The sequence below is a fragment of the Labeo rohita genome, chromosome 14 (genome assembly GCF_022985175.1).
Source record: "Labeo rohita strain BAU-BD-2019 chromosome 14, IGBB_LRoh.1.0, whole genome shotgun sequence".
Taxonomy (NCBI): domain Eukaryota; kingdom Metazoa; phylum Chordata; class Actinopteri; order Cypriniformes; family Cyprinidae; genus Labeo; species Labeo rohita.
The window spans coordinates 28,093,055-28,120,842 of NC_066882.1; the positions used below are offsets into that span (position 1 = coordinate 28,093,055).

At 34.9% G+C, this 27,788-nt stretch overlaps 1 protein-coding gene across 1 annotated transcript in view; it reads right to left on the bottom strand.

The window, feature by feature from the left end:
• Positions 1 to 27,788, bottom strand: part of aff2 (AF4/FMR2 family, member 2) — a 276,300-nt gene that overhangs the window by 197,048 nt on the left and 51,464 nt on the right. Inside the window, exon 2 of the mRNA XM_051128381.1 lies at positions 11,317 to 11,437. Coding sequence (XP_050984338.1) covers positions 11,317 to 11,437 — 121 coding nt within the window. The remainder of the gene's footprint in view (positions 1 to 11,316; positions 11,438 to 27,788) is intronic.

The following is a 27,788-nucleotide window of genomic DNA, read 5'->3' on the forward strand; positions in this document are numbered from 1 at the left end:
CCACCACCAGTCTTAAGTTAAGTCAGCATGACAAATATGCATTCATACATGGTTATTCTAATTACCAAAGTTTTAATTACTAAAGTTTAATGCTAAATTATCATAATGCTTGACTGACTGATGCTAAATGCACTTTCAGATATTAAAAAAAAACTGCCGCGCCATTAAGCACTATATATATATATATATATATATATATATATATATATATATATATATATATATATATATATATATATATATATATGTATGTATGTATGTATATACACTTTTATAATAACTCAGTTACTATTTGTGAGAAGTAACTAGTAACTATAACTAATTACTTTTTTTAAAGTAACATGCCCAACACTGTTCATGACTTGTTCAGTGTATTGATATTTTGTTTTACAACATATGTGTTTTTATGCACATTTTGCAATTTTTATTCACACTTTTGCATATCCACCCAGAATTTTTAAATGACATCCTAACACTTGTATTCAAATATTTACATGGAAATTCCGTTATTGACTCAACAGATTAATTTGGGGCGGATCACTGGTAGATCAAATGAGGGAGTGTCTGGAAAAACCTGTTGAAAAGTCATCAGTAGTATTTTATCTATCTATCTATCTATCTATCTATCTATCTATCTATCTATCTATCTATCTATCTATCTACTTAAGCTTTCATTTAAAAATAAAGGTGTGTGTCATTGAAATCTTAGGAAAAAGTTCAACATCTAACACACTGTAGTTTAACTACTTTAAATTAGAAGTAGACTGTAGTCTGTTGTTTGATTTGATGCACAAGTGTGTGTGTGTGTCTCTGTGTGCGTGCTGTCTATCCTTGACAAGACATTGGCAGTGTTTACAAAAGGGCCTTGTGCTCATCTGCTGCGAGCACTCGGGGCTTTTGCCCCCTGGCCAGAAAACCAACAACTGCGATGGTAATGAAGGTGGCAATATCTCCAGATCTCAGTCAAACAGCATCGAAACCTCAGCAGCACTCAAAAAAACTAAACCCACACAGCACACATTTCTTACTCTGAAGGACGGTACTGTCAGGAAAATGTCTTTGCGATAATTCAATATTTCTTTGCCAGTATGTGTATCCTGTCTGGATCACACAAAGACAGGAACAGCAAACAGCAGTGGTCTACAGAGCCATTAATGCTTCAGATGAAGGATCGATGCTGAGTCAAAAGCGAAAACTCAGACTACACATCATTTAAAATCAATAGAAGATTGGTTACAGAGGAACGGAGAACAAGAAAGAATGCGCATGGTGAAATTCCAACAAGAAATTACCTTAAACTCCGCTGACGGGAAATAGCTCCAGAAATAACTCAGAGCCAAATTAAAACGGAACTTACTTAGCTGTGCTTGTTCATTATATCAAAAAAAAAAAAAAAAAAAGGTGTCATTCATGTAGACATATGTGACCCTGGACCACAAAACTAGTCATAAGCAGCACAGGTATTTGAGTATTTGTAGCAATAGCCAAAAATACATTGTATGGGGCAAAATTATATATATTTTTTCTTTCATGCCAAAAATCATTAGGATATTAAGTAAAGATCATGTTCCATGAAGATAATATGTAAATTTCCCACCGTAAATATATATATAAAAATTTGATTAGTGTTATGCATTGTTAAGAACTTCATTTGGACAACATTAAAGGTGATTTTCTCAATATTTAGACATTCCAGATATTCAATTAGTTGTATCTCGGTCAATTTTACAAATTTTACAAATTTTACAATTGACAATATAACTTTTCTTGCTCACGAAATTCTCTGAAATTTTATTTTTCAATCCCTACAACCATCTGTTATATAGAGACCACTTTTCATCATCTAATTAATTCCTGAAGGATAAAATCAAGGATGCAAGTTCTGTTTGACATTGGCTTCAATGTCTATAAAGGTTGTTGCATCCTCTAATATGAACATAATAATACAAGCATTAAAACAGACATGATTGATGATGACAAACATCATTGCATTTTGGTACTGCATTCATTTATTTATTAGAAACAGAAAATATGAAATCATCTGTGACTCATAATATAATACTCTGACTCTGAAACAACTTTCCCTTCTGACTAATGTCACCAAGGTCATATTTACTCTTGCTCTGCAACATATAATTGGCAAAATCAATTCATTTCAATACAAATTGACATCATTTTTGAGTTCTGTATGAGGGCGGATTTCACTTGTGTTCATGTTGGTTTGTCAAATTCAAGGTAATAGCAAGGCAAGGCATATTACTAATAAAAAAAAAAGTTTTGATATATTTACGGTAGGAAATTCAAAACATATCTTTATGCAACATGCTCTTTACCTAATATCCTAATGATTTTTTAAATAAAAGAAAAAGCAATAATTTTGACCCATACAATGTATTTTTGACTATTGCTACAAATACACCTGTGCTACTTAAGACTGGTTTTGTGGTCCACGGGCACATATGTTAATAGACTTGAACTATATTTAGTATAAAATAAATCAATTTTAAATCTATTCCTTTTTTACTAGGGGAGAAAGCTCCATTTACTTTTCATTTTCAGTCAGAAATGTATCACAAAAAAAAACAAAAACAAAAAACAAAGAAATGCATTACATTATAGAAATAAAACTAGCTGCAAATTCTCTTTGACTTTATCATCTATAAAGGTTATTGCATCCTCTGTTATGAATCATCCACAAGAACACAAGCATTAAAGGCAGACCTAATTGATGATGACGAAGTTCAATGTGTTTTTGTTCAGCATTCATTCCTTAATTAGGAACAGAAAAAACATTGTCGCCAAGTGAACCTGGTGGCAAAAACAAGGCAGCCATAACAACAATTCCCCCAGAGTCGAGCTAAATACACACTCGAGCACAACAACTTCAGATCACTCCTGAGACCGAGCATTAGACGGATTTTATTCAATTCAGACATACTAACCGCTCTACGCAATGCAGATCTAACCAAAAAAAAAAAAAAAAAACTGGTAGGTAACAGAAACGTAGAAACAAGGCATTGTGTGAACATGCACAGGTAGAGATCTATTCGCCCATTTAGTGTGTTTGACTCAGCAAGTTGCTTGTGGTAGAGGGTAATTTGGGAATATTTGCCTTGGGGCAAAAAAAGAAGAAGAAGAGAAAAGTCTCTCTGTGACTAGGATGGTAGAAAACTCTTGGAGCTGCTCCAGATTTCTGACCTTGCCTGGCTGTAAGCTTTTAAAAACAGCCTTGCACAGAGAAAGCATGTCCAACAGGAGCGAAAGGCCACGAAGGGACACTGGGGGGGAAGGTTGATGTGGGAAACAAGCACCGGGGGCCGCGGGGGCACTCCAGCTACGGCGCTAGTACCGCTGGAACTGCTTTGAAGGTGCCAAGCGATCTGGGAACCAGTAAATTAGTCCCAAATAGCTGTTAACGGCACAGTTCCATTAAACAGGATTTAGGGGGATTAGCTAATAGCAGCCTTAGATGAGTGGTCGGGAGGAGGAGGGCGTCAAAGAGTGGTTGGCGAGGGAATAAAAAAGGAAGCGCTCATGTCCTAGCTCTCAAGAAGGTTCATATTGACTTACGACACGGAGAAGACCATGTGGTCGTTAAATATTTAGCGCAATTACAGTTACCATTTTGGAGGGAAATGTCTAGAGGTAAGATCGACAGCTAGAGGTTAGATGTTTCTCCCGCCCCCTGCTCCTTAGTCTCAACGCTTACATGGGTTGCCAGATTGAGGACACGCAACAGGAAAGAGCGCAGTTGACAATGCGATGAGCCTTACACTGTAAGCCGATGAGTTGATTTATCCGCATTTTAATTTGATTGTTAGATTCATGACTGCAATACACAATTTTTTTTTCCACCACCTGGCAACCCGGTGTGTTGAAATACTATTGGTTAAACTGCCAGTGGAATCACACTGACCAAATCAAAAACAGACATTTTGACACAGAACGCACATTTCAAAGCAAAATAACTGGCTTTAGCATTGTTTTTGGAGATACGAGTTTGTTAAAGGGGTCATCGGATGCCCATTTTCAAGTTGATATGATTTGTTAGGGCCTTAATGAGAAATCTATGACATATTTTGGTAAAAATTTCTCAGCGGTAGTGTAAAAAAACACCCTTTTTACCTTGTCAAAATCAGCTCTGCAGACATCAACCAGTTTTGTTGCATGTTCCTTTAAATGCTAATGAGCTCTGCTCAGCTCGCCCCTCTCTTATCTGAATCACGAATGATTTGCTCGAACATAGACACATTTATGTAGATCGCTGGGCGTTTTTTCTTCAAAAAAACAAAAGTTATGTTAATCCTCTGCGTCGTCAGTGGCTCAGATCAGTGTTGCCAAGTCTGCGGTTTTCCCACGGAATTGGCTACTTTCATAATGTTGCCGTGGGTTGTTTTTTATGTCTGCGGGTTGAAGCGACCCCAATAACGTAATATTTAGCCCTGGAATGCTAATTTTACCAGAGGAACCCCACCTACTTTTGGGCTGGTTTTGAGTAGCAATTGGGCAGGTTTTGTTGTGAAAACCTGGCAACCCTGGCTCAGATGTCGGGACTAAATGACAACTGCTATGATCATTATTACATCCAACAACAGAACACCTCAATGGCTCAAATGGAGACATTCTTGTCTTCCCCTGCTCCAGCTGTCGACACAATGGTCGGACTGTTACAGCTCATCAGGGAGGATCCAAGGTAAGACGGTCATGTCAGTCAACCATCTTGGGAGCAGCCTTGGTCTGTGTGACGTCACAATGACAAGAAGCTGGGAATGGCTCGATTTGAAAAAGGGGATATTATTTATAAAGATTAAAAAAATACCACTGGGTGGATTTTTATCATCATATCATATACACTGCCAACACACATTTATGTTCAAACAACATGTAAAAGTGAGTTTTGCATCCGATGACCCCTTTAACTTAGCATGTTTTCTAAATATCTGCTAACATGGCATTTTTAAGCTTTATTACAGTCTAAAAATATATAACGTTCACATTTGAGGGCGTACTCATATTTATGTAGCGCTTTTCTTGTTAATCTTTCAGACGCTGCAGCGTCTTCAGCAGCAAGATGCTCTCACAGGATCCTGTCTGGATCCTTCATTGTGCTCTGCTTCAGCAGGCGCTTTGAGCTCCAAATCCCTCTCACATTTGACAGGACACAGTGTGGCTCGCTGAATGGAGTCAGGTTCAAAGCACAGCACATCATTCAGGAGAGTGATGCAACCGCACAGCTGCAGCGAGGAATGCTGGGACAGCACATTCCTGTGGGCCAGGAACAATTACATTCTCTATGCAAACTCACTCAGAAATGGTTTGAGCCTCCATTTATCAAGTGTGCTTTTTTTTCTAGTACAGTGTTCAGTGCTTTCTAAAATGTAGAGTGAATGTGCTTTAACTAAATATGTATGAATTTTATTGAATTAAATATCAAAATATCACACCAATTGACATATGCAAATTAGTATTTTTTTTCCTTCTTTCTTTCTTTCTTTCTTTCTTCTTTCTTTCTTTCTGTAAAAGACTACTGGACAACAAACTCAATATATATATATATTTTTTTAAATTTAGTGTTTGTTCCAATTTAATACAGATCTCATTATAGTTTTTTTTTTTTTTTTTTGTACATTTTCTCCTACCATGTATACATTAAATAAATAGTAGCAGTAATGTTGTTATTGTTCAAACACTAAAATTATTTTTCAAAAACATAGATTGTTCAGTAATTAAGACAAAGAAAAATGTAATATAGTTTACATTTAAAATGTATAATTCACATTTAAAATAAAATATAAATATTATATTAAAACGATTTATAAATTATAAACAAAAAGGGAAATTTAATTTAAACCCTAAATTAAACCAAAAATTAGAAATGGTGCCCTGGCAGCTAACTAAAAACAAACAAACAAATAAATAAATAAATAATATTAATTATAATAAATAATATTATAATTTCAAGCTGAAGTACTGAAATGTATACATATTATATTAAAAAGAAACGGTGCCTTGGCAGCTAACTGGGAAAAAATAAATAAATAAAAAATAAATAAAAATAAAAAATAATAATAATATTAATAATAATTAAAATATATAACTTTATAATTTCATGCTGAAATAGTAAAGTGACTAAAACTGAAATAAAAGTTGAAGTAAAAATAATAAAAGAAAAACTAATAAAATTGACAAAATTACTCTTACACACTAAAATCAAAGTTAATCCATGAAATATTAGTAAATTCAATATCTATCTATCTATCTATCTATCTATCTATCTATCTATCTATCTGTCTGTCTGTCTGTCTATCTGTTTGTCTGTCTGTCTGTCTGTCTGGTAAAAAAAAATAAAAATAAAAATGTAAATAAATATTGTAAAATATTATTATTATGTAAATAAATAAACAAATCTTTCTTTTCTTTTTTTTCTGTGAGTTTCTATTAAATGATCATTTCAGTGCACTGGACAGCTCTAGAAATGCCCCACTCCTTGTCCAGTGCACTAGTGAACTGAGACAATGGGGGAATTCAGTAAGAATGAATTGTGCCCATTGATTGTGCTGTTAATTTGCATGTGCTGTCTGTGTTGTTTTTGTGCCCGATTCACCAAAGGAATTACACAAATCAGGTAACGCCGTATACGCGCCCACAAAATTACTGCCGAATGCAATTTTCACGGCACAATTCCCTATCTCGCAGTGCTAGATTACGAAGGATGCAGCGGAACACACAATCCAGCACATTTGGTCTGTACAGCACCATTGCGATCACATGAATCAGCTTTTTAAAATGCTGAAAGTGTGCAAGCTACAGCTCACATCTAGATATATGTTTGTCTTTAACGCTTTTCACCAACACTTGAACATAATTTGATGAATAACTGCCATGATCAATAGAAAATTTAAACAAACAACTATTTTCAGTGCTAGTCATTTTAGCCCCTCCTTTCCTAATAATGCAACGCTAATTGCACCAAGCAAATAGCACAGTGTTTTGTGAATACATCTATAATAACACAAAAAGGAGGCATGTTTGTGCTGACAAGAATTACAATGACTTACTCAAAACTCCTGGTGGGTTCTCAAGGCTCAAATTGTGAGGATTTCGCACTGCAGTGCTGCAAACATGTGGTCTTGGTTTGATTTGAGTTTTGTAATAAATAAAGCAATACTTTATTTATTTATTTATTTATTTATTTAAAATAAGGCTGCATTTATATGATCAAAATACTAAAAAAATATTTATTTTATTTTATTTTATTTTATTTTATTTTAATTTTATTTTATTTTATTTTATTTTATTTTATTTTATTTTATTCCCTGTGTCTTAATTGTCCAAAAAACATTTTTATATGACCAAAATACTAAAATATCAAAATACTAAAATAATTATAATACCAAATACAAATGGTAATATTGTAAAATATTACTATTATTAATATTATTATTATTATTATTATTATTATTTATTTAATTGTATTTTTTAAAGCTGTTTTTTATTTGCATATGTTTTAAAATGTAATTTATTCCTGTGATGCAAAGCTGAATTTTCAGCATCATTACTCCAGTCTTCAGTGTCACATGATCCTTCAGAAACCATTCTTTCAATAAATAAATAAACAAATAAACAAATAAATAAATATTCCAAATTTACAACCGATACTGTTACTGTACCGGAAATATGTCGAGAACTGTAAACTGACAAGTCAATAGATTTAAATATGTCCAAAAACCTTTTGGCGCCACTGTAGTTTCTTGGACGAATAGCAAAAAGATTATGCAATAACAAAATCGGATCTATGAGTGACGGCTTTTATGAAGTTTTTCTTCTTGAGCGACCGTAGACTGACACGTTCACCTTGTAGCCAGTCTCCGTCCTTACTTAGAGAGTTTTTCATTATCACAAACACCTTGCGCTTGTTCACTAGGGATTTAGTCTCGGCACCGCGTAAAGCAGCTTTGGGACCATTTTCATTATTACAAACGCTATATAAATAAAGCGAAAGAAGCAACAAATGTACCCTTCACCTGATGTCACCCTGTAAGTATTTCAGAGACCAATGAATCTCACATTAAAACTCTGCGCAAAAGCTCCGCTCGCAGCTTCGGCTCGACGTCAGCGGCGACCCAGTTTTAGTTTTATATATGTGAGGCTGAAGTTGTTTTTTAGCGGAGAGCTCTGATGTTGAGGCAACTAATTTCAGAGGCTAAGAGGAAGAGGTCTGGACCAGATGAAGATAAATGCCATGTGTAGAGCTGATTAGAGAAAGAGAGAAAGAGGGAATGCAGATATGAAGTTAAGGAGGGGGAAAAAAAGAAAATAAACGCGAAACCAAAAGGAGGGGGGAGAGCGTGCCTTGTCTTAGGAGAACTGTAATTAGCCCTCGAAAAAAAAAAAGAAGGCAGCACTACATCTTTCTCCTGCTGCTCTGTGGGAAGCAATAGACAAAATCCAGGCCCTTCTTCTACAAAAAGGCATTCCTCGCTTCAAAGCTCTAGTTTACAGACACGCCATCATGTTTGAACACCATTTATGAGGGAATTAGCTTGTCTAGTAAACTAAACTCGGATGTTCCCGATGGTAAATCGAGCTCATAAATCATTTTACATATCTGCATCAATTATCACAGATCTTCTGACAGAACTAAAATATACAAGCTGACATATGCTTTATTCCAATTCGACTCAATCGAGCTAAAATAATTCTCAATCGCAGCTTTCACTGGGAAAATATCATGGCCGTTTAACTGCAAAACTGTCACTCAAACCTGTCTTCAAGCCACGCTCAAGCAAAAACGTGCTATTGCAAGAGCGAAAATTCCTGTCTTGAATCAAAACCAAAGCCGTAAAATGTTGTCATAACCTGTCACAACTCATCCCGTCATAACAGTTTACATGACAGTATCGCGGAAACGACACAGATGGAACAATTAAGGCATGAGTGATGGTAAGATCATCCTCATCCAGGCTTTCCAGTCGTAATGACGCTTTGGGGTAAAAGGCAGTTCTTCACCTACTGACCGAGCGCGGAGGCACGGTGGAAATTGATCCTGCTCTTTGGCCCCTGAGGACCTCAGGACGGCAGTAATGACAGTGCTTCACTCTCTCTGAGATGGTCTGTCTCGGCCCTTGCTAACAGCTGGCTAAGGAAACAGATAAGGTACCTGAGGCTGGAAGGGCGACCTTGACGCTTATTGACGCAATAGAAGTGATGTTCTTTGAGTGGAGACATGTACAAGTGCACCTTAGTGCAGGTGTTTTATTCTGCTACTGTTCAGCAGTTCTAAGATTCAACAATGACCCTGTTTCTTTAATATACATTCCAGGTCTTCACCCAGGGCCAGCATGAAGGGAAATCAGTGTTAGCCAATAGCCAAATAGCTATTTAAGCACTGGCCCTTCTTGTTAACTGCTGCGATGCTGCAGTTATGATCATGTCATAAGGGTTATGGCAATACTAGGACATAAAGAAAAAAGATATAAAGATAGCATTTGGGTATGCTGAGATGCTCTTGAGGGTGGATTTGACCTTTCACCTCCATGTCCGGGTAACTGTTTTGGTTCACAGCAGGAACACGCTTAAATAAATACAGACTGATTGCTTGGACAAAATTTTCACCTTTTTCTTAATTAACCACAAATTTGCAATCAGTCTGGACTAAATGGGGGTATGTAATGCCAGCTTTTAGAAATACCCTTTAAATGTATCCAGTGTTTCACTGTTTAAAAATATTACAAAAATGTCAAAAAAGTAGAATTGTTAAATATAAAAAAAGACAAAAATAGAATTGTTGTTTTGTAATTTTACAATATTGAATTTTTCTATATATATATATATATATCATTGTTATTGATTGAATATCTCCCCGTTAAACCTTAAATGTATGTCAAATGCATTGACGCTTTTCATAATTTTAATTTTATTAATTTATTTTTGTGTTATTTTATTTATCTTTTTAACTTTATCTTTCTTAACTTTATGTGAGTAGACCTACACATGGATTTACATAAGTGGTAGGGCCCTATGAAATGTGTTTTATTTTTTTCCCTAAATTCTGTTTGTTTGTTTGTTTATTTATATATTTTCCAAATTCATTTTTTTCCTGGATTCATTCATTCATTCATTCATTCATTCATTCTTTCTTTCTTTCTTTCTTTCTTTCTTTCTTTCTTTCTTTATTTCTTTATTTATTCTAGACTCTGTTTTAAAGGTTAAATTAAGATACGTATTAATCAGAAAGCATGTCTAATTAACTGAAATCATGAAACTTTTAATTCATTCATTCTCATTTTTCTAGACTATTTTAATGGTTTCATTTGATTCTGTGGTTTCCATTCATTTTCTGGATCCCATTTTCCAATTATATATATATATATATATATACATTTTTTCTGGTAAATAAATTCTGGTAAATAATTTTTCTTTTAAATATTTCTCAAAAAAAAAAAAAATAATAATTTTTTGACGGGTTGCTGTGAAGACCTTTGCATTTCTGTTTCTATGTGATATGATGATAGTTTTTGTTTGTTTGTTTTTGTTTTTGTTTTCCCCAAATGCTCATGAAGTGACTCACAGAGCAGTTCTAGAGACTGTTTATGTGTTCATGTACTCATATATTGATGCAACAGAGGCTGAAAACAGCAAATGTGTCACACGCTTCAGTATGTGTGTGGTAAACAAAAACAGAGACACACACAACATACAGGATTTACATTTAAATAATCTTTTTTGTAAATTCCATTTATATGACTGCGATGATTTACAATTAATGAATATAGGCCCCTATGATTTTGCGATTTCATCTGCATTTTCCACGTCATGAAAATCATCGGGGCCTATACATACTATTTTTCACTCATTGTACATGAACTGTTGGCATAGATATAATGCCAGAGAATAGTTGGTGAGGATCTAGGGATTGTGTTGAACGTAAATATGAAAACATCTCAACATTATGTTGGTAATTCACTGACAATATAAAGTAGCAATACTTAAGTAAAATTGAATACCATTCCACAGTCAGCTTTTCAAATGCCTTTTTCAGTTTTGGATATAACTCAACCTTTTACATCCCAACTTTAATCCTAAAAGTAATATTTTACTGAGACATCTAAAGGGAAAAAAAAAAATAAATAAAGAAGTTGCATAACCCTGATCGTAAGCGTTCCTTCAAACCAATTCCAGCTGAACCCGAGGGGGCCAGGAGTAAATATTGAATGTAAAGAGAGCAACTCAGCATCCTTTAGCTGGTGCGATGCCCTGCGTCAGATGATGAGTCTGTGTGCGTGCTCTGATTGGGCCTTTTGGCAAAACCCTTACCTTGTACGGCTCACCAAACAGATTAAATCCGGTAGAGAACAAGTCTTCATCCTGCTGCACTTCCTGTGTCCTTCGCTCCCACTCCTTCTTCTTCAACGCCGAGCGGTCCTGCTCGTAATGACTGCGGGAAACGAGAGAGAAAGAACGATAGAGAGTGAGAGCGTGATTCGAGTTGGCATGCGAGAAATCGACGGCAAAAAACCCTGCCTGTAAGAGATTCAAGGGAAGCCCTTATCTGTCTAATAGGCCCGAGCTGACACTAAGCAGATGAGGAGAGCGTGGCGGAGGAGATAAAGTAACTGGATTGGTGCACAGATGCTTTGCAGGAACAGACAGGAGACTGCCAGGAAGAGGCAGCTCTGTTTGAAATGCTGTAAGAAGGGCTGGAGCCTCGGGGAGCGTTTATTTAGATTCGAAGGACCTCATATGGCAATCAGTGTGGGGGATTGTTACAGGAAATTCAAGCTTGTTTTAAACAAAGGCAGATGTCATACTGCGGTAGTTGACAATCCCAAATTCAGCATGCGGAGTAAACGATTTCACAAATGAAAAACCAAGCATCGCCCTCTGAGGGACTCCGTCAGCCTCCTATTTTTCTTTACGTTCATTAAAATGACGACTTCATCCGAGCTGCTCCTCGAACGCCTCTCCCAGGCCTCTTCTGAGTTATTTAACGCCCGTAAACGACTTACCGTTTAACAAACTTCATCTATTAGCGAGGAAACAAACACGCGGGGTGCTAAACTGAGCTTGTGCGACGCTGGCTGTGACTGGCTGGCCCTGGGGCCGGTGTTATAGGCTGACTGTGGCTGATTAGGACCCGCAGACTCGGTTCTATCATTATCATAATGCAGAATGGCCTCAGGTTAACGCAGACCTCCCTCAGGAACAGACACACACCACAGCCGCTAGCTGTAGCATTAGCATCGGTCCCTGAGGAGGAATGACGGTGTGATAGAAATAGAAGAATTTTCATTTGACTGCCTTATTATGTACATATATGAGGATGTCTTAGTGTTCGTCTGGCCATTTGTTATTTTGTTCACTCACTTTCTCACTCACTGAAGTCTATATAACGTGCTGCAAAAAACAAATTAGCATACTAACGACAGTTTTCAGTAATAAAACTTGTAATTGCAACTTTTGCTATTGATATTATGTTGCTTCTTGCTTCTTTTTTTTTCTTTTTTGGTTTTGATTGTGATTGCAATTTATGTACTGAAATCATCGCCTTAAAAAAAGCGACACAATTTGTGGGAAAAAAAAAGCAATTGCTTGGATAAAAAATTACATTAAAATGTAAAAAAAAAATCATACCATTAATACTGAAAGAAAGAATGAAAGAAAGATAGAATCTGGTGAAAAATGTTGTGATTATTTGTCAGCATCAATATAATAATAATAATAATAATAATAATAATAATAAAATAGTTGTTTAATAATAAAAATAAATAAATAAATAAGAAAGAAAGAATTATTATTATTATTATTATTATTATTATTATTATGATCATTAGTATTATTAGTAGTAGTAGTAGTATTTTAAAGTGAAATGTTAAAAATTAGTAATAAAGTAGTTGTTAATATTTAAAAAAGAAAGAAAGAAAGAAATTGGTCAAAAATGTTGTTATTATATACCAATATAATAATAATAATAATAATAATAATAATAATAATAATAATAATAATAATAATAATAATAATAATAATAATAATAATAATAATAATATTGTATAATGATATTGTATAATAATAATAATAATAATAATAATAATAATAATTATTATTATTATTATTATTATTATTATTATTATTATTAAAGAAAGAAAGAAAGAAAGAAAGAGAATCTGGTCAAAAATGTTGTGATTATTTGTCAGCATCAATATAATAATAATAATAATAAAATAGTTGTTTAATAATAAAAAAATAAATAAGAAAGAAAGAAAGAAAGAAAGAAATTGGTAAAAAATGTTGTTATTATATACCAATACAATAATAATGATACTTATAATAATAATATTGTATAATAATAATAATAATAATACCACATTTATTATTATTATTAATATTAAGAAAGAAAGAAAGAAAGAAAGAAAGAAAGAAAGAAAGAAAGAAAGAAAGAAAGAAAGAAAGAAGAGTGAATAATTTTTTTGTCATAGTTGACATTTTAAATGGGTTAAATTTGCTATTCCAACTCATGACATTTCCCTTTAATTTTACAATTTAAAAACAACCATTACTTTGACTTTCCGCTGATAGAATCATTGCTTTCATCTAATGTCAACATTGCTAAAACCCAAGATACCTCAAACACATATTTCATCAACCCCTGCTAATAGGACACTTTCCCAGAGCAACACAGACTCATCCAGCTCTTGGATGTGATGGATAGCACAGAGAGCCAGAGAGCTGGAATCAGGCCGTCTTCAATCGGCCTTTGCCGTCCTCCGAAGCGCGCCACGGAGTCCCGCGGCTTCAGCCACGGCGTTTAATCCATCACCAAATTATTCCAGAAGGTGGGAGATGAAACGGTGTGAGAAAAACGAGGCCTGGTCTGGGGGTGACAGGTGCTTCTTCTGAGGGGTCGAGGAAGAAATAAGTGACAAAGAAAAGTGGGAATAAATACAGCGACAAGAGATTGACGGTGCTTCCCAGGCCTTAATGACAGCAAGATGTCAGTTATCTTTATGTCAGTGCGCTGGGCACACCTGACATAGCCACCTGACAGGACGATAAATCAAATTTACAGCTGTCAGTGGCAGAGCCTTCTAGGCACTTGGGTCCCCTGACACTGCATTACCCTCCAAATGCAGAGCGCTGCGCTGGGCAGTGAGAGGGTGCTATAGACGATTAAGAAACTAAAGGAAGAATGCTGAGGTGCAAATAACCCCTAGTTATGACTGCAGCAGTGTGAGACAGCTTAACAGTGTGAAGACAATGGGCTGTACAGGCATACTGCATGTGTGAGAGTGAACTCTTCTGATAGTGGGGAAAAAATTGTATATTATACAGTAGTAAGGTAAAGGCCCTAAAAACAAATTATAAAATGTATTTTCAGAGCTGTCAAAACTAACGTCTGTATTTAGGTTATTAATTAAATGAAATATGAATAACACTGTTGGTTCTCTATGGTCAAGTTTCATTGACCTCTTTTGGAAACAACGGAATTTGGAACCATAGTTTCTTTTGAGAGACGCACTCCTGTTTGGTTTTGTTCTAGTTTTTCTGGTTTGATCTAGTTTCCTTGTTTCAGTTTTTCTGCCACTAGTTTTTTACCTTAGTTATATATTGATTTGATTAGTGTCTGCACCTGTTAAGTTGCTGTGTAGAGTTTTGAGTTTGTGTAAATAAATCTAAATTGTTGCACTTAGATCTTCACCTCATCCTTGTTTGTATCCGTTTTGTGGCAGAAGAACTGATTCTCAAAGAATGGATTGAGTAGCAAAAAGAATTGTCCTCCTCTCGCAGGGGAACCAGTCATCAGGCACACACAGAAGTTTCCGGACCTCATCCCATATGATGATGACTGCCTGTGTGTGCTTTTCCGGACAAGCCTTAATGCAAAGATGAGACTGTGCTTGCCTGGAAACAAAATTCTAGGGACTTCATGCAGTATGTGAAGTGGGTACTCCTCCACAATGCTTCCCCCTACACCATCTGCAAGAGTGAGAAGTAAATTAGCGCTCCAGCCGCTAACACCAGCCCAGCACCAGCAATATAAAATATGATAGCCAAAACCAGAGCGACAGATAACTCTGGAGCCTGAGCCAACTAAGTCTAAACAGGTGCGTGAGTCTGCAAAAATTGTCTGTGCCAGTGGGATTGCTAGTGGAGTACGAGAGGACCTTGTGAAGCCCTACCCCCTCTGCAGCAGCAGTAGAATGAATGCTAATTGTTCAGGAGAGTGAGTGTTTTCTGCCCGTGTCATATCCCTGCACCGAGTCTGTGTTTCCGGCCTGCCCTGAGTCTGTGTTTCCCCTGGTTCAGCCCAACCCTGTATCTCCTGTGTCTCCACTGGTTCCACCCAGTACCAAGCCTGTGTCATCATTGATATTCCCGCAAAGCCTTCCTCTCCCACCTCTTCATCCATACTCTGTCAGATATTCAGCCCCATCTCTGCTGTTTCCCTTTCAGCTCCTCTTCTCCTCCTCTATCGCCTCTCTCCTGTGTCGAGTTGTCTCAGACCTTCCGGTCTCCAGCTCCACCCTGGAATGAGGATCCCGGCTCCATCCCAGGCCTCCAAGCCCTGGACTCCACCTTGGCCTTCCAACCCTTCAGCGCCTCCTTGGCTCCACACTTCCTCGGCTTCACTCCTCTGGCTATGCCTTGCTCCTTCTTCCCTCTGGCTCTGTCGGGCTCCACGTTCCTTCCAGCTCCATCTTGATCTACGGTTGCACCGGCTACATCCAGGTCAGTTGAGCCCCCGTCTCTACCTCGGTCCCATGAGCCTGCAGCTCCACCTTGGCCCTCCAGGATTTCGGTGCCACCCCGGGTCTTCGTCACCTCGGCTCTGCCTTGGGTCCCCACCCATTTTTGGTGTCCTTGGTTGGGCTTCACCATGGCTTCTCCTTCTCTCAACTCCATAGTGGGTCCTGGCTCTTATGATGGAAGTTCCACCCTGGGTTCTCCTTGCATCATCTCCACCCTGGCGTCTCTTGCCTCTGCTTCCACTCTGGGTTCTCCCTCCATCATTTCCACCCTGGCGCCTCCTGCCTCTGCTTCCATCCTGGCTTCTCCCACCTTCAACTCTGCCCTTGCTCCTCCTGCCTCTACTTCCACCCTGGGTTCTCCCTCCTTCATTCCACCCTGGCTCCTCCTGCCTCTGCTTCCACCCTGGCTTCTCCCACCAGAGGCTCCTCCTTGGGTTCTCCTATCATCTCCTCTGTGATGGTTCCCTCAATTAGCCTCCCTTTGGTCATGCTTCTTTCTAGCTCCCTCCTCTGTTGGATTTATGTTCTACGGCACGAGGAGGTGCCTTTTGGAAGTGAGGGCTGATGTCACGTGTATGTTGTATTCTGTTTGGTTTTGTCTGCAGCTGTTTGATTGGTTTGTTTCAGTGTTTTTAAGGCCTGTGTTTTGTTCCATTCACTTGTTCAGTTCCTGTGTCCAGCTTTGAGTTTGTGTAAATGCATCTAATTGCTGCACTTAGATACACATAAAAAAAAAAACTAATTCAAAATATATATTTAAAACTATAATAGCATCTCAATTATACTAAAAAGCAAAGCAAACTCTGAGAATCTCTGAAAACACCCTAAAGTAAGACACAATTTAATCTCTTTGATAATGTTTGTTTTGCTTGATTTTTGTACAGTCAATAATTTTCTCTTCCCATGCATCAGAGGAGGCTCTACCCACCTTCCTTCCTCTGAGAAAACACCAGTGATATATTCAGACTTCACATAAACACATTACCAAAATTTCTCTCGGCCATATATTCGGTCTTATCCGCGCGTTGACAACATGCCGTATGTTAAACAGCAGCGGCCAGGCGGTTTATTACGCTCATGTTGTTGGTGGCATGATTACGTTCTAGAATATGTGGCATTGGCAGATTTCTCCTTCCATTCTTTCATACTCCACCTCTCCTCTGCCTCTTCCCAACACCACCGACGAAGGGGGGGAAATGAACAGCGATATCCATGGAAAAGCGAATGAATTTAATCTTAGCTGAGCTTTGCTGCATTTGAAAGATAACCAAATAGAGCGCCTGCATCTCTCTCTCTCTCTCCCTCCTCTCGCCCCTCTTCCCCTCCGCAGCCCCCGGTGAAAGCCTCCCATAGAGAAATAATGTAATAAACAGCCAACGAGTGCCACTGTTATTAGAACGAAGCAGCCGCCACAACAGTGGGCCTGATTTCTGATTTAAGCGGCAATTATTAATTTGAAGCACAGGCTAATTAAAACTACAGCTAAGCGTTTAGCCTCTTGTTACAATTATTTTGGAGGATTGTAATTATATGGAGCTGCTTATCTCACACATTAAGGCAGTGACAGAAGAGGTGGAGATCTCCTCTCATTTATTTCCTGATATATCAGCGCTCGGACGAGATTGATGCGAGAAAGATAGCAGGCGTTCAGCAGGAGGAAGCTGGGGGTCGTCTGGTGGGACAGTCTAGCCTGAGGGAAAACCAAGCTCTGTCGGGAACACTCGTTTTTTTACTTTTTCTTTTCTCCTCTGCCTTTTTGACGGTTAACTATCACAGAGCTCCTTTGAATATGCTTTCTTTGACATATGGTTGACTAAAAAAAACACACAGTATATGAACCAAAATGACAATATTGACAAAACTAGATTGTGATTCTTTTCTGTCTAAAAAAAATTATATAAATCTATCAGCAAGTACACATTTTTTTTCTGATTTCTAAATAAATTAATAAATAACTCAACTCCAATCTTTTGAAAGGTGCTGTTCTTTAAATTCTGGAATCTTTTCGTGAACTATTTTAACCAGACAGCCACTGTTGCTAAATAAATACTGAAAAGTAAACAGCAACAGTAAACATATCCACCCTCAGAAACACAGGGAGACCATTTCAAAAACGGCCTAAATTTAGCATTCCTTCAGTCAATCCCCCTCGAGCTGCACAGCGAGCACAAATGACCACCCGGGCCAGAGCCGCGTCTTCAGGACGGGGAGGCAGCGGAGGCAGCTGCTTGTAGGCGAGTAAAGGACTCTTTCAGATTAATGAGCAGCGCTGACAGTAATTGCTAGGTGCCAGGTTATCACCCTGACCACTGACACCACTTCCCCTCAGGACTCTTTCCATTTCCTCAAGGAGGCCATTGTTTGCACTCACATTAGCAGTGGCTCAGCAGGATAGCAAAGACGCTGGCCGTACAATGGAGGCTAAAACACACTTCATTTCTCCTAGTCCACCGCTGTCACTAACTTTTGATGCCGTTCTTCCTTCAGGGCAGCGTTGATTAGTAATAGTAGTGATTCCCAATGTCTAAAAGGCACAAAAAACATTCCTTGCAATCCATGTACACAAAGTTAGATGTGATTTAGCCAAAAATGAGCATATCTAATTAAAATTTAAAGTAAAAGAATTTGAACACATAATAATATAATACAATATAATATAATATAATATAATATAATATAATATAATACAATACAATATAATTCAATATAATAATAAGAATAATAAAAGTAATTTATTATTTCAGTTATCATTTATTTATATATTCATGGTATTATTACTGTTTTACTATATATATATATATATACAATTGTGTGTCTATAATAATAATAATAATAATAATAACAGTAATAAATAACTATATTGTTATTATTATTATTCACTATTTACTACTAATAATGATTATTAAATGTATTTATTAATAAATTACAATATAAATTTGACAGTAGTATGATCAATGAGACTTGCAAAACTTCAAAAGTAAAACATCAATTTATTATTAATTAGTATTATTCATACTAATCATCATTATATTATAGTATATATATTATATAATATAATATTATTTTAATATTATATTATAATAACCTTTATAATAATAATTATATATATATATATATATATATATATATATAAATAATTCACTATTTACGACTACTAATTATTATTACATTTATTTATTAATAAATTATAATATAAATTTTACATTAGTATAATCAATGAGACTTGTGAAAACTTCAAAAGTAAAACATCAACTTATTATTATTAATTTATTATTATTATTATTATTCATATTAATCAAATAACAATAATAATAATAATAACAATAATAATAACAAATTATTAATACTATTATTTAACATATTTACTAATATTAATTATTATTAAATTAGTTTATTATTAATAAATTATTATATACATTTTACAGTAGAAAGAACAATGAGACTTGCAAAAACTTAAAAAGTAAAAAATCTATTTATTATAATTAATTTATTATTGTTCATACTAATCATGATCTTAATCATCATCATTACCATCATTTATTAATTTATTAGTTAAATAACCCATTTTGCACTGTGTAAAGTTTTAAAACGCATGAACTCCATTACATATACATCAAAATATCACATGTGGTTGCATAAAACGTCTTCCTTCAGATTCCCTCCAGCGAATGATGAAAGAATCTAAACGTCTCAGTGATCTATAATAAATTTAACGTTTCTTTTTTTTTTTTAATTGCCTCATTTGTTTAATTGCCTTTGTCACACAGCCTTGTGCTGTTTCTAATTCGCACCATCTTTTTTTTTTTTTTTTTTTTTTTTTTTTTTTCTGGGCGCTTTCAACTCACGATACAAGGGATCGGTGATTAACTGCGTCAACCAATTAGAAAGCATGTCTGGAGTCTGAAATGTCATGTCATGAATATTGCAGGAGGAGCTCCGGCACATTTCCAGAATTTGACCCAATTTAGCAAACAGACGTCCGCGTGCACTGGAACATCAGAGCGGTGTCCACAAACACCAGCAGCGCTGTCAGCCACATCCGCGATTTACACCAGAGACAAACAGCCAAGCCCTGCGCCACCAAGGCCGCCAAACAAATGTCAATTTTCCATGTCATCAAACTGTAAAAACTGATCCGAGCGCAGTAATAGTCAGAGACGCTGAGCGCATTCAGCAGACTGCATAATCGAGAGAGGAAATTATGGCAGCTGCACGTCGATTATCCCTTAATGGGTACCGACTTCAAATTAATGTCTTCTTCATGTTCCATATTTCACATTCATATTGAGAGGAATTTACCACAATTACGGTGTAATTGCAGATCTGCGGCTGAAGTTAACAGCGTACAGGGTGCGTTTAAGAACCTAAATCTAATCTTAGTCTATTCTGAGTCGCTCTCGAGTTGAAACCTGAATGTTGAGATCGGCCTTCCGTGTGGTTTCGTGACAAATGCATTAGGAACAGCAACAAAACAAGACGTAAACAAACAAATACAAGAGTAAGAGATCGTAAAAGGCTATCAGATCTCTCCTTTACCAAACTTGCGTATTATCTCCGGCTTTGAAGCTCAGCTGTCAGACAGAACACAGTTTTCGAGATGGGTTTTAACCCCTGGCCTGTAATTATGCAGAGGCAGCTCTCGGCTGCAGTGGAGAACAGAAGGAGAGATGGAGAGGCTGATGAAGTGGAAGGAGGAAGAGGTCGACGGGGCCGTGAAGAGCTACATATGAGGCATGTTCATCTGTGACGTCTGTCTGATAACCGAAACTGAACATCCCAGTACAGCCCAGAGGAGATTCAAACACTTCTCACAAAACCCATCGAGACACGCCTGCCTCGTATTTCACAAAAGATATAAACAAAGAACTAATGCTTATGGAAGATTAAGCCTAGTTTTAGGAACAGAAGGTGATATATACACACAAACACATACTGACAAAGACATACACATAAAAGCTGATGAAAACAGTAAATGAAAAATGTTGTTTTTAATAACATTTATTTATTCATTTATTTGCTCATTCATTTATTCATTTACCTTCTTAAAGAACTGTATATTGTTCTCTTGAGTTTAAGACAATATATTATCTGTATTACAGTAACTTTTACATCATTTTGGAAATACATCAGGTACAGTACATGCCAAATTTCCATAAGGAAAAAAATCTCTCAGCTAATGCTGTAAAATATAGCCTATATGAGAGTCGGTTGGTACTACATTACTGTAATATTGAAAGTTAAAACTGACTTATTTGTATACAAACACTTCAATCACACTCAATAAAGTTTTTTTTTTTTTATAATAATAAAGTTACAATTGAAGAGTTCTGTTGCAAAAACAGATAACTCAAAAATCATGTTTTTTTTTTTCATTGTGCAGTCTAAATGAATCTCAGTCAAGGTTATTTTGATTAGGCAAAAAATAACTAAAAAATACAGCCAACTAACACAATAAAACATAACAAAAACATGATAACATAATAAAAAACATGATTTTTGAAAACTGTTAAAAACTGTTTTTGCAAATAAACTCTTCAATTACAAAATTATATTTCTACTCCAATTTGGTCTTTTGAAATTTAAACTTTTACATTTGTTAAAGAACATTTATGTATGTGTGTATTATTTATTTATGTATGTATTTATTTATTTATTTATTTATTCATTCACTTACTTAAAGTACTGTATATTGTTCTCTTGAATTTATGACTTGTTATTATTTGTATTAGAGTACTTTTTACAATAATAAGAATGATGAGACTTACAAAAAGCTCAAAAAGAAAACATCCAATATTATTAATTTAGGAAATAAGTAGAAAATCACGATTCAGTTAAATTTCAGATTCAGTTAGATTCGATATCAATTATTCTGGAAATATACCAAATTTTATTCAGGAAAAAAAATCTCAACTAATGCTGTAAAATATAGCCTATACATGAGAGTCATTTGGTACTACATTACAATAATTTTGAACGTTAAAATAGACTGATTTGTATACAAAGTTTTATAATAATAAAGTTACAATTACATAATTATATTTATACTCCAATTTGTGTTTTGAAATATAAATATTTAAATCATAAAAATTCTACAGATTTATTCACACATAAATTAAGGCAAGACACTGCAGGCAAAAACACTTTCATGCGCCTGACAAGTTTGAGATTTTGAGCTTTTTAAAATTATTATTATTTTATTTTGATTTATTTTATTTTTATTTTTTTAAATAATGGAAAGAAAACTTCCAAAAGACACTGTTAATGGTTTCTTTTATAACACTTTACCTATTTGAGTCAATAGATTTCAATTGCTATGCTTTAAGCCGTTTTTAGTATTTTTCTCCTAAACTGAGCCATAAATGTCCACTTCAGTAGCACTAACACCAAACTCTTAATTCCTGTCTATATCCTGAAGGTTTTTACAGAGGGGTTTGATCAAATATAATTTGCTGGATTATATACAACATTTTATACCCCAAAAATTTGTGAAAAATATATTGTTTTCTGTCTCTTCCAAGTATTTTCTGAATTATGGAGTGATAAAAACGAGATACCCAAAATTCCCTCCGTAAAAACATTTGACACTAATTTGTCAAAAAAAAAAAAACCAAAAAAACAATAATTTTGAAACTGACTTTATCCAGTGTTTAGATTTTTGTACTAGAAACTTACGCAAATTAGTGCATGTTTCATTAAACAATGCCTCATTTGCATTTAAACCTAACATTTTAGAAAACTTGTAATGTTTGTAATTATCAATGTAATCAATCAAATGGGTAAGTAAGGTGGTAACTACTAGTTATTTATTTATTTATTTTTAGTTTTTACCCCTATTCACCTGCAGTGTCTCACTTTAAACATTGGAGTGTATATGTGTTATATGGTGCATATATTTAGCAAAATAAACTCTCTATAGTTCATTTTTCTAGCTGACTAACAAGTTCATGCTTACCAAATATGTTTTTTTTCGGAGGTAAATGTGACGTTAAGTGACATATCGTTTACAAGCTGTTATATTGACATCTTTGTGAGGTTAAAACACTGATTGAGCGATTACATGAGACAGATACGGATATCAGTAAGTTGTACGCCTTCTTTTAACATACCTTGGATGTTTATTCATGTTTGTTTTGTGCTGAAACTGGTATTGAAGCGGAGGAGACGATCAGTCTATGTGTGCATCATGATGATGTTTCTCTTGAACTGAGGCGCTACAGTAATCTGTCACTCCACATTAAACAGCGGCAAAACATTTTTTATTGTTTGAATACTATATTAAAATGGACAGGATTTGGAATCTGAGACTTTGTTTCATAACAAAAGTATCAAAGCACAAAGCTTATTACGATATCTTGGGAGATAGGAGGTGCACTACAATGTTTCATTAATTAAAGGAGAAGTCCACTTCCAAAACAAAGAATCACAGATAATCACCCCTTTGTCATCCAAGATGTTCATGTTGTTCTTTCTTCAGTCGTAAAGATTTTTTTTTTTTTTTTTTAAAGAAAAACATTTCAGCATTTTTCTCTATATAATGGACTGATATGGTGCCCCAATATTTAACTTCCAAAATGCAGTTTAAATGCGGCTTCAAACGATCCCAAATGGGGTTGTAAATGATTGCAGCCAAGGAAGAAGGGACTTATCTAGCGAAACGATCGGTTATTTTCATTTAAAAAACACAATTTAAATACTTTTTAATCTCAAACGCTCGTCTTGCCTTTCTCTCCATGAACTCTGTGTATTCTGACTCAAGATAGATAGGGTATGTCGAAAAACTCCATTGTATTTTCTCCCTCAACTTCAAAAATCATTTCAAAATCATCCTACATCACCGCAGAAGTACCGACACAGTCTTTGGAACGTGAACATGCAAAGAAGATCAAACACCCTTAACAAAAAAGGTAAAACAGCGATATAGGATGATTTTGAAGCTGAGGAAGAACATGAGATGGGAGTTTTTCGACATACCCTAACTGTATTGAACCGGAACAAGAACAGTCCAGGCAGAGTAAGACAAGACGAGCGTTTGGCATTTAAACGTATATAAATTGTATTTTTTTAAAATGAAAATAACTGATCGTTTCGCTAGATAAGACCCTTCATCCTCGGCTGGGATTATTTACAACTGCATTTAGGATCGTTTGAAGCTGCATTTAAACTTGGAAAGTTCAAAATTTTGGAAGTTTAAAATCGGGGCACCATATCAGTCCATTATATGGAGAAAAATGCTGAAATGTTTTCCTCAAAAAACATAATTTCTTTACGACTGAAGAAAGAAAGACATGAACATCTTGGATGACAAGGGGGGGGGGGACATTATCTGTAAATTGTTGTTCTGGAACTAATCAATCCTTTGGATTTGAGAATCAATATCGTTTCGTAAATGTGTGACCTGCATGATTTTGCATATGATGTAGCACTACATAAAGCAACAGCAGTTAGATTTCTGGTTTGCAGTTATCAGTTTCATTTGTCTTGTAAGGATAAACAAGCCGTAACTCTTTTATGATTCATTTTATACTGAAGCAGCTGAAAGGGGTTAGAAAAACAACCTGTGAAAACTAGCTGGCTCAAACAACTGTAGAAATGGTAAGCATCAAAGATGAAAACATGAAAACAAACGGAGCAGATTTCAAAAATCTTTACGGTTTAATTTTCCATTCCTTTGAACTCGTTTCGGCATTCGTTAATCAGCGGTCGGTTCTAAACATTCCCCTCAGAGGCTGGTGTGTTTTTCAGACACAAAAACAGCTAAACACCAAACAACAACTTCCAATCATCGACCGGCAGCCTGACGTCGCTTTCTGTCCGAAAGCTGTTAATTGCTGCATAATTTCAAAGCGAATCCACCTGAAGAGATCTCAGGGTCCACTAGCTTGTCTTTAATCATGCTCTGTTCAATTCTGCATGCCAATGAATTTGTCACTAATAGACTGCAAATTACATTGACTGCACTGGAGACGTAATTACTTTTAATGTTTTCAATAAGAGACGCTGCGGTTTAGCAAGAATAGTAGTGCAGCCGTCAATGTGGGTGAGACTCACAACCGCCAGGAAAGGTCTAGGTCATATTTCAATCAAAAGAACATTCATACTGAAACTTTTTTTAAGAGATTCTTTAAGAGAAATCAGCAAGGCTGTATTAAACTGACTGGAAAACAGTAAAATATATAATATTGTGAAGGACTTCGTTTCAAATAAATACTTTTAAACATTTTTTTAAACATTGATATAATAAGAAATGTTTTTGAGAAGCACATCAGCATATTAAAATGGTTTCTTTAGAATCACGTGACACTGAAGACTGGAGTAACGATGCTGAAAATTCAGCTTTAAATCACAGGAATAAATTACATTTTAAAATATATTCACATAGAAAATGGCTATTAGAAATTAAAATAATATTTCATAATTTTACTGTTTTTACTGTATTTTTGACAGCTCTGGTTTTTATATGGTTAATAGAGGTTGATCTTTTGAATAATTGATGTCAAAACAACAGTGACTAATAAATTTATACACAATATAATTTAATTTAAAGACATAAATAAGATGCACCAAAAAAATCTGATTACATTGAAATTAATATTATCATTAATATATATATATATATATTTTTTTTTTTATTTAAAACTTAATTTCACTTTTATATAATATCGATTATTTTACATATTAAATTCACCAGATAAAAAGCTTATTTATTTACAAATATCAAATGCTTATTTAGCATGCAGTCACATGAATAAAATAAAAAAACAGAAAGCAGTTATTTTAAATTATAATTATTTGTGATAATATTACTGTTTTCACTGTCTTTGGATCAAATTCACACACTCTTTGTTAGCATAAGAGACTTCTTTCAAAAACTTTACAAATATTTTGAACACTAATGTTCTTATTCTCATTATATATAATTTATACATAATATAATTTAACAATATATTACAATATGTAATAATTTAATGGCAGTGAATAAGATGAACTATAACTAAATAAATACATATACTTTTAATATTTTAATTTCATATTGTATCTATGACTTTACATATAAAATGTCTTTGATCAGCAAATCAGCATATTAGAATGATTTCTAAAGGATCATGTGACACTGAAGACTGGAGTAATGATGCTGAAAATTCAGCTTTGAATCACAGAAATAAATTACATTTTAAAATATATTCAAACAGAAAATGGTTAATTAAAATTTTAATAATATTTACATTTTATTTTAAATTTATAATTTTACTGTATTTTTGACAGCTCTGGTTTTTATATAGTTAACAGAGGTTGATCTTTTGAATAATTGATGCCAATACAACAGAAATAAAATGTCAATAATTTATACACAACATAATAGAATTCAGTATAAATAAGATATTCGGCATAAATAAGATGCACAAAAAAAAATCTAAATACATTAAAATTGTTATTATTATTATTAAAATTATTTTTAAATAAAAATTTTACTTTTATATAATATCTATTATTTTTCATATTAAATTCACCAGAAAAAAAGCTTATTCATTTGCAAATATCAAATGCGTATTTAGCATGCAATAACATGAATAAAACAGAAAATTGAAAGCAGTTCTGTTAAATAATATTTATGTTTTACTGTCTTTTGATCAAATACACAAACTCTTTGTGAGCATAAGCAACTTTCAAAAACTTTAAAAATCTTTTGAATGTTCTTATTCTCAATTTATATAGTTTATACATAATATAATATAATTTAACAATATATTACAATTTGTAATAGTGAATAGGATACACAATAACCAACTAACTAAATAAATGCACTTTAATATTTTAATGTCATATTATATCTATAGCATATTAGAATGATTTCTAAAGGATTATGTGACACTGAAGACTGAATTAATGATGCTGAAAATTCAGCTTTGATCACAGGAAAAAATTACATATATTATATTAAAATATATTCAAATAGAAAATTGTTATTTGAAACGGTAATAGTATTTCTTAATTTTACAGTTTTTACCCTATTTTTTAATGAACCACATACAGCCTTTGTGAGCACATTTTAAAAACATGATTATTTTGATAGTAGTGTATACTTCTCAATACTGTAATGTAAAAATTAAAAGAATGTGATTTTTGTCTTTTGCTTTTGGAGTGAAATAAAACCTGGACGTTTCCTTTGATTCATCCATGTATAAGTGTTTAATACGGATGATTGTTCAGTGAGCTTGAGCCAAACTGCTTCAGTAAAGCTCATTGTGGAGCAGTCATGTGCTGTCAACAGATACAAAAGCTGTGGTCGTCCATCCACCTGTGGGAGGCGTGACGCTCATGCTCGTCTGCGACGTTCGGCTAATTACACGTTAACCTGACATGGCTGGACACGAAACGTGACAGGAACAGAAGCTAGGTAATTAACTATTTCATCACCCCGGTTTTGCGAATTTCCCATTTGTCAGAATAATTAGCGTAAGGCTCCATACCGTCTCTCTTTCTCACGAAACGTCCATTCTCAGAAAATGATACTTATTCCAGGACCTAGTATATGTCATCTCTTGGCTTGGGTCCTGGTTTCTGTGTTACATATGTCACGTTCGAGCACAAAACGCAGCTCAAATGTTTCTCTGGCAGCCTGCTGAAGTTGAAATGTATGTTGTCTCTCTGGTGGGTGGAGGTTTTCACCTCCGTTATGCTGACATGGACGTTGGCGTCCCCACATGTAAATAAACACGTCTGTCAAAGCTGCTGAAAACAAATGTGGTTTTAGTCACGTCTAGACAACCGCAATGACTTCATAAGCCATATTCTTCCACACGTGTCTAGTCGAGCTGGAGTTGCTCCGGCAGAGGAAACATCTAATACTTTTCCTCAGTAGTGTCGTCCACTGCTGAAGAGTCATCGCTTGACGAGAAAAACATGAATGTCTGAATGTCTGGACAGTTATGCAGAGCTACAATCCGCAGGGACACTTCCAGCTCAGATCATATGTATTTATCCTGATAATGGTTGTTTTTACTAAGACTGTCAATCAATTAAAAATTAATCCAATTCATTATA